Source organism: Somniosus microcephalus, chromosome 25 (genome assembly GCF_052327205.1).
Source record: "Somniosus microcephalus isolate GS21.2 chromosome 25, FLI_Smic_1.0, whole genome shotgun sequence".
Classification (NCBI taxonomy): Eukaryota; Metazoa; Chordata; class Chondrichthyes; order Squaliformes; family Somniosidae; genus Somniosus; species Somniosus microcephalus.
Genome location: NC_141011.1, coordinates 18,699,345 through 18,711,944, shown reverse-complemented (window position 1 = coordinate 18,711,944; position 12,600 = coordinate 18,699,345). Strand labels below are relative to the sequence as shown.

The following is a 12,600-nucleotide window of genomic DNA, read 5'->3' as shown; positions in this document are numbered from 1 at the left end:
ACTCAGGGATATACCTGTTTATACACTGTATGAATGGAACCGCGTTTATGTGTTCAACCATAAATGTATTTTGATGCTTTGGCAACATAAGATGTACCTTATCATGCCAATAAAGCGATTTGTATTGTATTGTGTACAGTTTTGGCCTCCTTACCTAAGGAAGGATATACTTGCCATAGAGGGAGTGCAACGAAGGTTCACCAGACTGATTCCTGGGATGGGGGGATTATCCTATGAGGAGAGATTGAGGAGACTAGGCCTATATTCTCTAGAGTTTAGAAGAATGAGAAGTGATCTCATTGAAACATACAAAATTCTTACAGGGCTTGGCAGGGTCGATGCAGGGAGGATGTTTCCCCTGGCTGGGGAGTCTAGAACCAGGGGTCACAGTCTCAGAATAAGGGGTCGGTCATTTAGGACTGAGATGAGGAGAAATTTCTTCACTCAGAGGGCGGTGAATCTTTGGAATTCTCTACCCCAGAGGGCTGTGGAGGCTCAGTCATTGAGTATATTCAAGACAGAGATCAATAGATTTTTGGCTATTAAGGGAATCAAGGGATATGGGGATAGTGCAGGAAAGTGGAGTTGAGGTCGATGATCAGCCATGATCTTATTGAATGGTGGAGCAGGCTCAAGGGGCCGAATGGCGGAGCAGGCTCGAGGGGCCGTACGGCGGAGCAGGCTCGAGGGGCCGTACGGCGGAGCAGGCTCGAGGGGCCGAATGGCCGACTCCTGCTCCTATTTCTTATGTTCTTATGAATTTCTCTTTTACACAAATCCAGTTAAAACTTAATAATTTCTGAAAAACTAGATTTGGGATCCTTAAGGATGGTTCAGATTGTGACTGGTCCTCCCAGCTGTGAAAGGGTGGGGAATGTTCAGCGGTTCTTTAAACAACAAGTGACCATATGTTGGGAAGAGGGACAAAAGAAGCCAGCTCTCAACAAAGCCATCTATTTACTTGCCTGGGTCTATTGGGCTTCAGTGGCTGGGATGGAGTTTATTCATTCAGTCCCATCTGTTTTTTATCTTTATATACTGCAGACTTTTTACTGGCTAGAAGCAGTTGGGCATAATTCCACTTTTCGGTGAATGAAATGACAAATTCATTAAAGGTGCAGTTAGGTCACCATTTCAGACCACAGTGGTTGGGAAGGCAGTCACACACCACTTGAATAGAGCATAACTTCATGTTATGTCAAACATTGTTTAAAAATTTCTCAATGGACCTGATGGAGCCCCTGGCATTTTATAAATGTACTTATTTTCAATATTTTGAGAAAGTTCATGCCTGTGCACTGAATACATTTAAAATTTGTGAGCGAAGAGAAGATCTCGCTGTGAGCCAGGAAAGTCAGATTCACAACATGGCCGTGCAAATCAGATACTAGCCGTGCAAATCAGATACTGGCCGTGCAAATCAGGTACTGGCTGTGCAAATCAGGTACTGGCCGTGCAAATCAGGTACTGGCCGTGCAAATCAGATACTGGCCGTGCAAATCAGGTGCTGGCTGTGCAAATCAGGTACTGGCCGTGCAAATCAGGTACTGGCCGTGCAAATCAGATACTGGCCGTGCAAATCAGGTACTGGCTGTGCAAATCAGGTACTGGCCGTGCAAATCAGGTACTGGCCGTGCAAATCAGGTACTGGCCGTGCAAATCAGATACTGGCCGTGCAAATCAGGTACTGGCCGTGCAAATCAGGTACTGGCTGTGCAAATCAGGTACTGGCCGTGCAAATCAGGTACTGGCCGTGCAAATCAGGTACTGGCCATGTAAATCAGATACTGGCCGTGCAAATCAGGTACTAGTTGTGCAAATCAGGTACTAGCTGTGCAAATCAGATACTGGCCGTGCAAATCAGGTACTAGTTGTGCAAATCAGGTACTGGCCGTGCAAATCAGGTACTGGCTGTGCAAATCAGATACTGGCCATGCAAATCAGGTACTGGCTGTGCAAATCAGATACTGGCCGTGCAAATCAGATACTGGCCGTGCAAATCAGATACTGGCCGTGCAAATCAGGTACTAGTTGTGCAAATCAGGTACTGGCCGTGCAAATCAGGTACTAGTTGTGCAAATCAGGTACTGGCCACACAAATCAGGTTTTAGCTGTGCAAACTTTCACTAATTTCCACTTAGGTCCTCTGCTTCTACTTTCAACAATAACTTCCATTTATGTAGTGTCATTATTGTAGTAAAATGTCCCAAGGTGCTTCACATGAGTGTTATCAAACAAAATTTGACACCAAGCCACTGAAGGAGATATTAGGATAGGTGACCAGAAGCTTGGTCAAAGAAGTAGGTTTTAAGGAGCGTGCTAAAGGAGGAGACAGAGATAGAGAGGTGCAAAGGTTTAGGGAGGGAATATAGATATGTGAAGAGAAACAGATTGGTGAAGTCAAGCGTAGGTCCCTTGCAGTCAGAATCGGGTGAATTTATAATGGAAAACAAAGAAATGGCAGACCAACTAAATTCATACTTTGGTTCTGTCTTCACAAAGGAGGACACAAATAACCTCCCAGAAATACCGGGGAACATAGGGTCTGATGAAAGGGTGGAACTGAAAGAAACCAGTATTTGTAGGGAAATGGTGTTAGGAAAATTGATGGGACTGAAGGCCGAAAAATCCCCAGGGCCTGATAATCTACATCCCAGGGTACTTAAGGAAGTGGCCCTAGAAATAGTAGATGCATTGCTGGTCATCTTCCAGAACTCAATAGACTCTGGAAAAGTACCCATGGATTGGAGGGTAGCTAATGTTACCCGACTATTCAAAAAAGGTGGCAGAGAAAAAGCGGGGAATTATAGACTGGTAAGCCTGACAATCGGTAGTGGGGAAAATGCTAGAGTATTATAAAAGATGTAATAGCAGAGCACTTGGAAAGCAGTGACAGGATCGGACAAAGTCAACTTGGATTTACAAAAGGTAAATCATGCTTGGCTAATCTACTGGAATTTTGTGAGGATGTAACTGGTAAAATAGATAAGGGAGAACCAGTGGATGTGGTGTATTTGGACTTTCAGAAGGCTTTCGATAAGGTCCCGCATAAGAGATTAGCGTGCAAAATTAAGGCACATGGGATTGGGGGCAAGGTATTGACTTGGATAGAGAACTGGTTGGCGGACAGAAAGCAAAGAGTTGGAATAAACGGGTCGTTTTCCGAGTGGCAGGCAGTGACTAGTGGGGTACCGCAAGGATCGGTCCTAGGACCCCAGCTGTTCACAATATATATTAATGATCTGGACGAGGGAATTGGTTGTAATATCTCCAAATTTGCAGACGACACAAAGCTGGGTGGGAGGGTAAGCTGTGAGGAGGATGTCATGAAACTCCAGTACGATTTGGACAGGTTGTGTGATTGGGCAGAAACATGGCAAATGCACTATAATGTGGATAAATATGAGGTTATCCACTTTGGTGGCAAAAACAGGAAGGCAGATTATTATTTGAATGGCAATAGATTGGGAGAAGGGGAAGTGCAAAGACTCCTGGGTGTTCTTGTGCACCAGTCGCTGAAGGTAAGCATGCAGGTGCAGCAGGCGGTTAAGAAGGCAAATGGTATGTTGGCCTTTGTAGCAAGAGGGTTCGAGTACAGGAACAAGGATGTCTTGCTACAGTTGTACAGGGCCTTGGTGAGACCGCACCTTGAGTATTGTGTGCAGTTTTGGTCGCCTTATCTGAGGAAGAACGTTCTTGCCATGGAAGGAGTGCAACGAAGATTCACCAGGCTGATACCTGGGATGGCAGGAATGACGTATGAGGAGAGATTGTGTCGATTGGGCTTATACTCACTGGAGTTTAGAAGATTGAGAGGGGATCTCATCGAAACCTATAAAATTCTGTCAGGCCTGGACAGACTAGATGCTGGAAGGATGTTCCCGATGGTCGGGGAGTCCAGAACCAGGGGTCATAGTCTAAGGATAAGGGGTAGGACATTTAGGACTGAAATGAGGAGGAATTTCTTCACCCAAAGAGTGGTGAACCTGCGGAATTCTCTGCCACAGAGAGCGGTGGAGGCCAGTTCATTAAATATATTCAAGAAAGAGTTGGATATATTTCTTAAGGCCAAAGGGATCAGGGGATATGGGGAGAAGGCAGGGACAGGGTACTGAATTTGGATGATCAGCCATGACCTCATTGAATGGCGGAGCAGGCTCGAAGGGCCGAATGGCCTACTCCTGCTCCTATCTTCTATGTTTCTATGAATTTCCGAGCTTAGGGCCTTGGCAGCTGATGGCATGGCCAGCAATGGTGGAGCGATTAAAATCGGGGATGAGTAAGAGGCCAGAACTGGAGGAGTGCAGAGATCTCAGACGATTGTAGGGCTGGAGGTAACAAAGATAGGGAGGGGCGAGGCCATGGATGGATTTGAAAACAAGGATGGGATTTTTAAAACCCAGGTGTTGCTGAACCAGGAGTCAATGTAGGTCAGCGAGCACTGGGGTGATGGGTGAGCGGGACTTGGTATGTGTTAGAATATGGTCAGCAGGAATATTACAGTAATAAAAGCTGTTCCTGGTGTTTGCGTAGCTTTGTTACCATAATAATATTAGCAACTGTTCCAGAATCGAAGCAGATGAGCTGAAAACTTGGCTGGCCCAGGGAGACAGTAATTTCCCTGGATCTGCTGGCAGTCTAGAGGTTAATACTGGCCACTTCATGTTTCAAGTATTTGTTTCGACAGAAGTTCAATTTTTTTTGCTTCCATTAAGGTCAATCTTTTTTTCCTCTTCCAGTCCGCAAGGCGTAACTATGCGTCCGCAATCCAAAAGCCAGCCTTGGTACACCAGGAAATGGGAATGTAATTTTCTGCTAAGCAGACGTGCCAGTGTAACACTGTACTGCTGTGTGTGATTAAAACAAACTGAACAACATTGTTTGTTGCTTGCTTTTATTGAGACAGTGAGGTGAAGGGCCAAAGCTTTTAGTGCAGGCCAGCTAATGTTGAAAGAACGAGGACAGAAGTAGGAATGGCCACTTGTCTAGCTTTGAAATGGATGATTGGTTTTCAGGGAATATTTGCTTGATATTGACAAATAAAACCAAACAGAAAGTCCTGCTTTAATTGCTGCATGTATAAACAATTCTTGTTCAGGAACGTGTAGACCAGTTTCATCGGCACATTGTGTAAGCAGACCTGTTCAGGATATGCACAATTTAAAAAAAAGAAATACAGCATTACTCCCATGCAGTTTTAGCCTAGGCGAAAGGTGACCACACTAAACTTGAGGAAAGTCAAGTAGCAGTAGTTGGGCAAAGTCAAAGTTGAGTTTTAAAAGCCTGTTGACTGTAGGAGGAAGATTGAAGGAGGTGAGGAGTTCCACAGGTTTAAGATCCTGGGAACGAACGAATTCGAGCCAGAGATGGTGTGAGGAGTTTCCATTTCAATATAATGAGGATGCTGGGAGGAGGAAGAGCCAGCAGGATAACATATTTGCAATTTAGGATTAACAGAAGAGGAGAGTGTAATGTCCGTGTGTAATTGAGACAAGGACTGCAGAAGTTGGTTATAACAGGTGTTTACTGAATGGAGACAAAACTGGAACTACTATACAAAGTTACTGCACAGGCTTATATACAGGGGTGGTCACTACTGGTACTGCAGTATACAGGGGCTGCAGAATATAGTTCCTTCTTCAAGGTACATACACTACAGAGAGGAAACAATTGGACTTGATACTAAGTTCAGATTTATACTCCGCCATAAACTAAGCTAGGACAGCCTGAGAAAAACAGATTATTTGTAGTGCCGAGGGAATTCGAACTAGAACTGAATTGGACTCGGGCAAAACATTGCAGTGGCTGAATTTAGATAAATGTGTCAGTCAGTTTGTTTTGATTTTTTTCTCTCCCATCCAATCCATATGGTCAGTGAGAGTTTAATAACTTTTAATATGAAGTTGCAGTTACAGAATAATTTTTTATTTTTCGGGCAAAGCACTTCAGCTCTATTAGGATGAAACAGTTTGCTGGCCCCATGATTCTCAGACTATCTGCTGGACTCCGGTGTATAAACAGATTTGCAGGGAACCAATGACACAACAGATCTATGAATCTGTCTCCTGTTGCGACAAGGGAGATGTAGGGAGCTTGTCCTGCTTTTTTGCAGTCTCAAGGAATCAGGGCAAATGGGAGAGCATTGCGTGCAGGACATGATCCATTTCTTAAGGTAACATGTCTACCTCACAATCATAGCACTACCATTTTCCCTTCCCCATCCATGGAGAGATCTAAGTAAAAATCATACAACAAAAGACTGGCATTTATATAGTGTCATACAATGTCTCTCACCTTCTCACATATAATGAAACTAGCTGGGGGGAGCCCGGCGTTGCCAGGGCTGTTTTGGGGCAGGCGGTTTAAATTGAGTCCCAGGCTTTAGGGCCCTGTCTGTGTCCCTGTCTGTCTACCTTTTAAAAGCTGGAAAAATGAAAGTGAAAGTACTTATAAAACATTTTTGGTAAATCTTATGTTATTTTTAAAAGAGATACTAACTTTCAAAGTAGTTTTAGCTGGAAGCTGAAGTCAGAGCTGGTAGTGAAACAATGGCTGCCACATCCCCGAGATGAAAACCAATAGTCCCGCCCACACACACACCGATTGGCCAACCATCAGGGGACTGTACTGTAGGATCGGTCAATCATGATGGAACAGGATTGGTCGAACCTTGACGTCAGTCAATCAATGCTAGCAGATAATGAGTTTAATTTTGAAGGTTTTTTGCATAAGGCGCAAACAATTTTCGTCCGACCGAAAAGTAAATACGCTTACGACCGTCCCGGAAGTGTAAGCTTTCGTTTGAGGTAACGCGCGCGTAGGTACGCCCTGTAACTTTCGAGCGCATAGCCCGACAGACGCACACGCGATGACAGACAGACAGAAGGACAGAAGCATCGCTTTTGTTATGTAGGTCGCCATTTTGCACACAGCAACATCCCACAAACAGCAATGTAGATGAATGAATAGTGAGTCTGTTTTAGGTAATGTTTGGTTGAAAAAGGAATGTTGACCAGGATCCCAGAAGTCCCTGTCCACTTTTGAATAGTGCCATGGGATTTTTTTTTTAAACACACCTCAACAGTCAGATGGGGACTCATCTCATCTGAAAGATGGCACCTCTGTAGTTTTCACTCAGAGACAAGAGTTCTACCTACTGAAAAACAAACTGCATGTTAATATATTTACTGAAAAATTATAAAATGTGGCTTAAATTCCACTCATAAGGATGACCATTGAATGAAAAGGTGTGAATACTATCAATATGGATCCTTTGACTGCTAGCGCGTCTGGGGAATTTCAGGGTCCCCGAGCCATCCAATTTTTGAAAATGTTTTCACTCATACACTATAATGCTGAAATAATCCTAAAGATTACAGGAATAAAGATTCTCTGATTTTGGAAGTTTTATTTCTGTAATAGGAAGGTAGGAACAGGAGTAGGTCATTTAGCCCCTCGAGCCTGTTCCACCATTCAGTGAGATCATGGCTGATCTGTGACCTAACTCCATATACCCCACCTTTGCTACATATCCCTTAATACCTTTGGTTAACAAAAATCTATTAATCTTGGATTTAAAATGAACAATTGATCTAGCATCAATTGCCGTTTGCGGAAGAGAATTCCAAACTTCTGTTACCCTTTGTGTGTAGAAGTGTTTCCTAATTTCACTCCTGAAAGGTCTGGCTCTAATTTTTAGACTATGTCCCCTCGTCCTAGGCTGCCCAACCAGCAGAAATAGTTTTCTCTATCTACCCTATCTGTTCCCCTTAATATCTTGAAAACTTCGATCAAGTCAATCCTTAACCTTCTAAATTCTAGGGAGTACAACCCTAATTTGTGTAATCTTGCCTTGTAACTTAACCCTTGAAGTCCGGGTATCATTCTGGTAAACCTGCGCTGCACTCCCTCCAAGGCCAGTATATCCTTCCTAAGGTGTGGTGCCCAGAATTGCTCACAGTGCTCCAGGTGTGGTCTAACCAGGGCTTTGTATAGCTGTAGCATAACTTCTACCCCCTTGTACTCTAGTCCTCTAGATATAAAGGCCAGCATTCGATTAGCTTTTTGATTATTTTCTGTACCTGTTCATGACATTTTAATGATCTATGTACCTGGACCCCAAGTCTCTTTGCACCTCCACTGTTTTTAGCCTTTCATCATTCAGAAAGTACCCTGCTCTATCCTTTTTAGGTCCAAAGTGGATGACCTCACAATTGCCTACATTGAAATCCATTTGCCAGTTTTGCCCATTCACTTAATCTATCAATATCTCTTTGTAATTTTATGCTTTCATCTACACTGCCTACAATGCCACCTATCTTTGTGTCATCAGCAAATTTGGATATGTGGCTTTCTATCCCATTATCTAAGCTGTTAATAAATACAGTGAATAGTTGAGGCCCAACACAGATCCCTGCTGGACACCACTAGTCACATCCTGCCAATTAGAGTACCTGCCCATTATCCCTACTGTCTCCTGCCACTCAGCCAATTTTCTAACCAGGTCAATAATTTGCCTTCAATTCAATGGGCTGCAACCTTAGTTAGCAGTCTCTTATGAGGGACTTTATCAAATGCCTTCTGGAAGTCCATATAAATAACATCCATAGACATATTACTTTTGCCACCTCTTCAAAAAATTCAATCAGATTCGTCAGGCATGACCTACCTTTCACAAATCCATGCTGGCTCTCTCTGATCAGCTGAAAATGTTCAAGGTGTTCAGTCACCCTATCCTTAATTATAGACTCTAGTAATTACCCGACAACAGATGTTAGGCTAGCTGGTCTATAATTCCCTGGTTTTCCTCTCTCACCATTCTTAAATAGTGAAGTGACATACACAATTTTCCAATCTAAAAGGAACAGTTCCTGAATCGTATGTATTATTAATATGTACAGGTAATATTAATCCTACATAACCAGAAAACAATTTTAACTTGGATGTTATTTTTAACTCATACTCCCTCTTCTGAAGTGTTTTTTTTCTCTTTAACATAACAGTGTAAGTGAAAGTCATCTTTAACAAAGCAGACTGCCTGTTTTTCTTCATCAATAATTCTGCTTGTGTGAATGTGTTTTGATTAAAAGAGGAATTTCACCTCCAACACAACTCATCAATTTCTTTGTAAAAATTAGCCACTGATTTTTGACCGATTAAGATTTTAAGAGTGTGACTACTTGCATTCCTGCACTCTAGATACAACTATTGACTTAACTTAGTAGTAAATGTTACCACTCAATAAGTTATCCAGTTGGCAACCCAGCAGCATGCCGAGGATTAAATATCAATATTAAGCATAAAGTGCTTCCTTTCACTTGGGTAATGAGTAAACAGGTAGTATTTTGTAGGAAAGACCTTTTGCTTCTGCCTGGATACCTGTCATTTGGTACATGTAATATTTTAAGTAAATCCCACGTTAACTGTCCTGCAATTTATTGTCATTAAACAGTACAATGCAGTGGTAATATCTTCACGGAGAGATCGGGAGAGTTCTCAAGTCCAAACTATCCCATGTCTTATGCCAAAAGTTCCAACTGCGATTACAGAATTAAAGTGGAGGAAGGGTTCAGCATTGTCCTTGAATTCGTGGAATCCTTTGATGTGGAATCTCACCCTGATGTCCCATGTCCTTACGATGCTGTAAAGGTTTGTAACTGCTTCAGCTTCACGCACAACACCCTTATTTCTCATCCCCCCCCCCACTATTTTGCTTCTCCCCTCTCCTGATGGCACTATATCTTGCTGGCTTACAGTTCAATGGGCACCAACAACCCTCCAATACATTAGCCATTATTCATCTGAAAGCCTATATTGTTGGTAGGCCCTTAAATGGTGGGAGACATTTCAACTGTGTAGGTCATGCCCTTACCTAACGTCCACACGCACAGACTTGTCAGCAGTTATTAGGGGTGGGAACCTTGGCCGAATTCCACCCCCTCCTTAGACCAAGAGTGAAGATCATCAATTATAGCACAGCTACTACAGGAAACTCTTTTTTATCCAGCACCGACGGGACCGGTGTAGAAACATAGAAGATAGGAGCAGGAGTAGGCCATTCGGCCCTTTGAGCCCGCTCCGCCATTCAATGAGATCATGGCCGATCATCCAAATTCAGTACCCTGTCCCTGCCTTCTCCCCATATCCCTTGATCCCTTTAGCCTTAAGAAATATATCCAACTCTTCCTTGAATATATTTAATGAACTGGCCTCCACCGCCCTCTGTGGCAAAGAATTCCACAGGTTCACCACTCTCTGGGTGAAGAAATTCCTCCTCATTTCAGTCCTAAATGGCTTACCCCTTATCCTTAGACTATGACCCCTGGTTCTGGACTCCCCGGCCATCAGAAACATCCTTCCTGCATCTAGTCTGTCCAGGCCTGACAGAATTTTATAGGTTTCGATGAGATCCCCTCTCAATCTTCTAAACTCCAGTGAGTATAAGCCCAATCGACACAATCTCTCCTCATACGTCATTCCTGCCATCCCAGGTATCAGCCTGGTGAATCTTCGCTGCACTCCTTCCATGGCAAGAACATCCTTCCTCAGGTAAGGCGACCAAAACTGCACACAATACTCAAGGTGCGGTCTCACCAAGGCCCTGTACAACTGTAGCAAGACATCCTTGTTCCTGTACTCGAACCCTCTTGCTACGAAGGCCAACATACCATTTGCCTTCTTAACCGCCTGCTGCACCTGCATGCTTACCTTCAGTGACTGGTGCACAAGAACACCCAGGTCTCTTTGCACTTCCCCTTCTCCCAATCTATTGCCATTCAAATAATAATCTGCCTTCCTGTTTTTGCCACCAAAGTGGATAACCTCACATTTATCCACATTATAGTGCATTTGCCATGTTTCTGCCCAATCACCCAACCTGTCCAAATCGTGCTGGAGTTTCACGACATCCTCCTCACAGCACACACGCCCACCCAGCTTTGTGTCGTCTGCAAATTTGGAGATATTACATCCAATTCCCTCGTCCAGATCATTAATATATATTCTGAACATCTGGGGTCCTAGGACCGATCCTTGCGGTACCCCACTAGTCACTGCCTGCCACTCGGAAAACGACACGTTTATTCCAACTCTTTGCTTTCTGTCCGCCAACCAGTTCTCTATCCAAGTCAATACCTTGCCCCCAATCCCATGTGCCTTAATTTTGCATGCTAATCTCTTATGTGGGACCTTATCGAAAGCCTTCTGAAAGTCCAAATACACCACATCCACTGGTTCTCCCTTATCTATTTTACCAGTTACATCCTCAAAAAATTCCAGTAGATTAGTCAAACATGATTTACCTTTTGTAAATCCATGTTGACTTTGTCCGATCCTGTCACTGCTTTCCAAGTGCTCTGCTATTACATCTTTTATAATAGACTCTAGCATTTTCCCCACTACCGATGTCAGGCTTACTGGTCTATAATTCCCCGCTTTTTCTCTACCACCTTTTTTGAATAGTGGTGTAACATTAGCTACCCTCCAATCCATGGGCTCTGTTCCAGAGTCTATCGAGTTCTGGAAGATGACCAGCAATGCATCTACTATTTCTAGGGCCACTTCCTTAAGTACCCTGGGATGTAGATTATCAGGCCCTGGGGATTTATCGGCCTTCAGTCCCATCAATTTTCCTAACACCATTTCCCTACAAATACTGATTTCTTTCAGTTCCACCCTTTCATCAGACCCTATGCTCCCCGGCATCTCTGGGAGGTTATTTGTGTCCTCCTTTGTGAAGACAGAACCAAAGTATGAATTTAGTTGGTCTGCCATTTCTTTATTTCCCATTATAAATTCCCCTGATTCTGACTGCAAGGGACCTACACTTGACTTCACCAATCTTTTTCTCTTCACATATCTATAAAAGCTTTTACACTCAGTTTTTATGTCCTAGCAAGCTTTCTCTCATATTCTATTTTCCCTTTCTTAATTAATCCCTTTGTCCTCCTTTGTTGAATCCTAAACTGCTCCCAATCCTCAGGATTATTGCTTTTTCTGGCCAATTTATATGTCCTCTCCTTGGATCTTATGCTATCCCTAATTTCCCTTGTTAGCCACGGTTGAGTCACCTTTTTTGTTTTATTTTTATGCCAAACTGGGATGAACAAATTCTGTAGCTCATCCATTCGGTCTTTGAATGCTTGCCATTGCCTATCCACCATCAACCCTTTGAGTGCCAATCCCCAATCAATCCTACCCAACTCGCTCCTCAGACCATCATAGTTTCCTTTATTTAAATTGAGGACCCTAGTCTCTGAGTCAACTACTTCATTCTCCATCTTAATGAAGAATTCGATTATATTATGATCGCTCCGACCCAAGGGGCCTCGTACAACAAGATTGCTAATTAATCCTTTCTCGTTACATAATGTGCCGGTTTATCAAAAAGTCCGGATTACAGAGAGGTATAGTAAAAGGTACGAGAGCTCCATACACAGCAATAAATCCAGGCTTCCCTGTTGCTTAGCAACAGGTGCAGGAACCCCGGCCACAAGATCCAGGCGTCCCTGTTGCTTAGCAACAGGTGCAGGAACCCTGGTTACACAGCCACAGATCCAGGAACAGCCACTAATATAAAGAAAAACTTACCTGAACCTACTC

The 12,600-nt window shown here is 43.3% G+C and overlaps 1 protein-coding gene across 1 annotated transcript in view; it reads left to right on the top strand.

Annotated features, from left to right (window-relative positions):
- The window catches only part of masp2 (MBL associated serine protease 2), a 69,750-nt gene that overhangs the window by 39,902 nt on the left and 17,248 nt on the right, over positions 1-12,600 (top strand). The window contains exon 5 of the mRNA XM_085966848.1: positions 9,452-9,648. Coding sequence (XP_085822974.1) covers positions 9,452-9,648 — 197 coding nt within the window. The remainder of the gene's footprint in view (positions 1-9,451; positions 9,649-12,600) is intronic.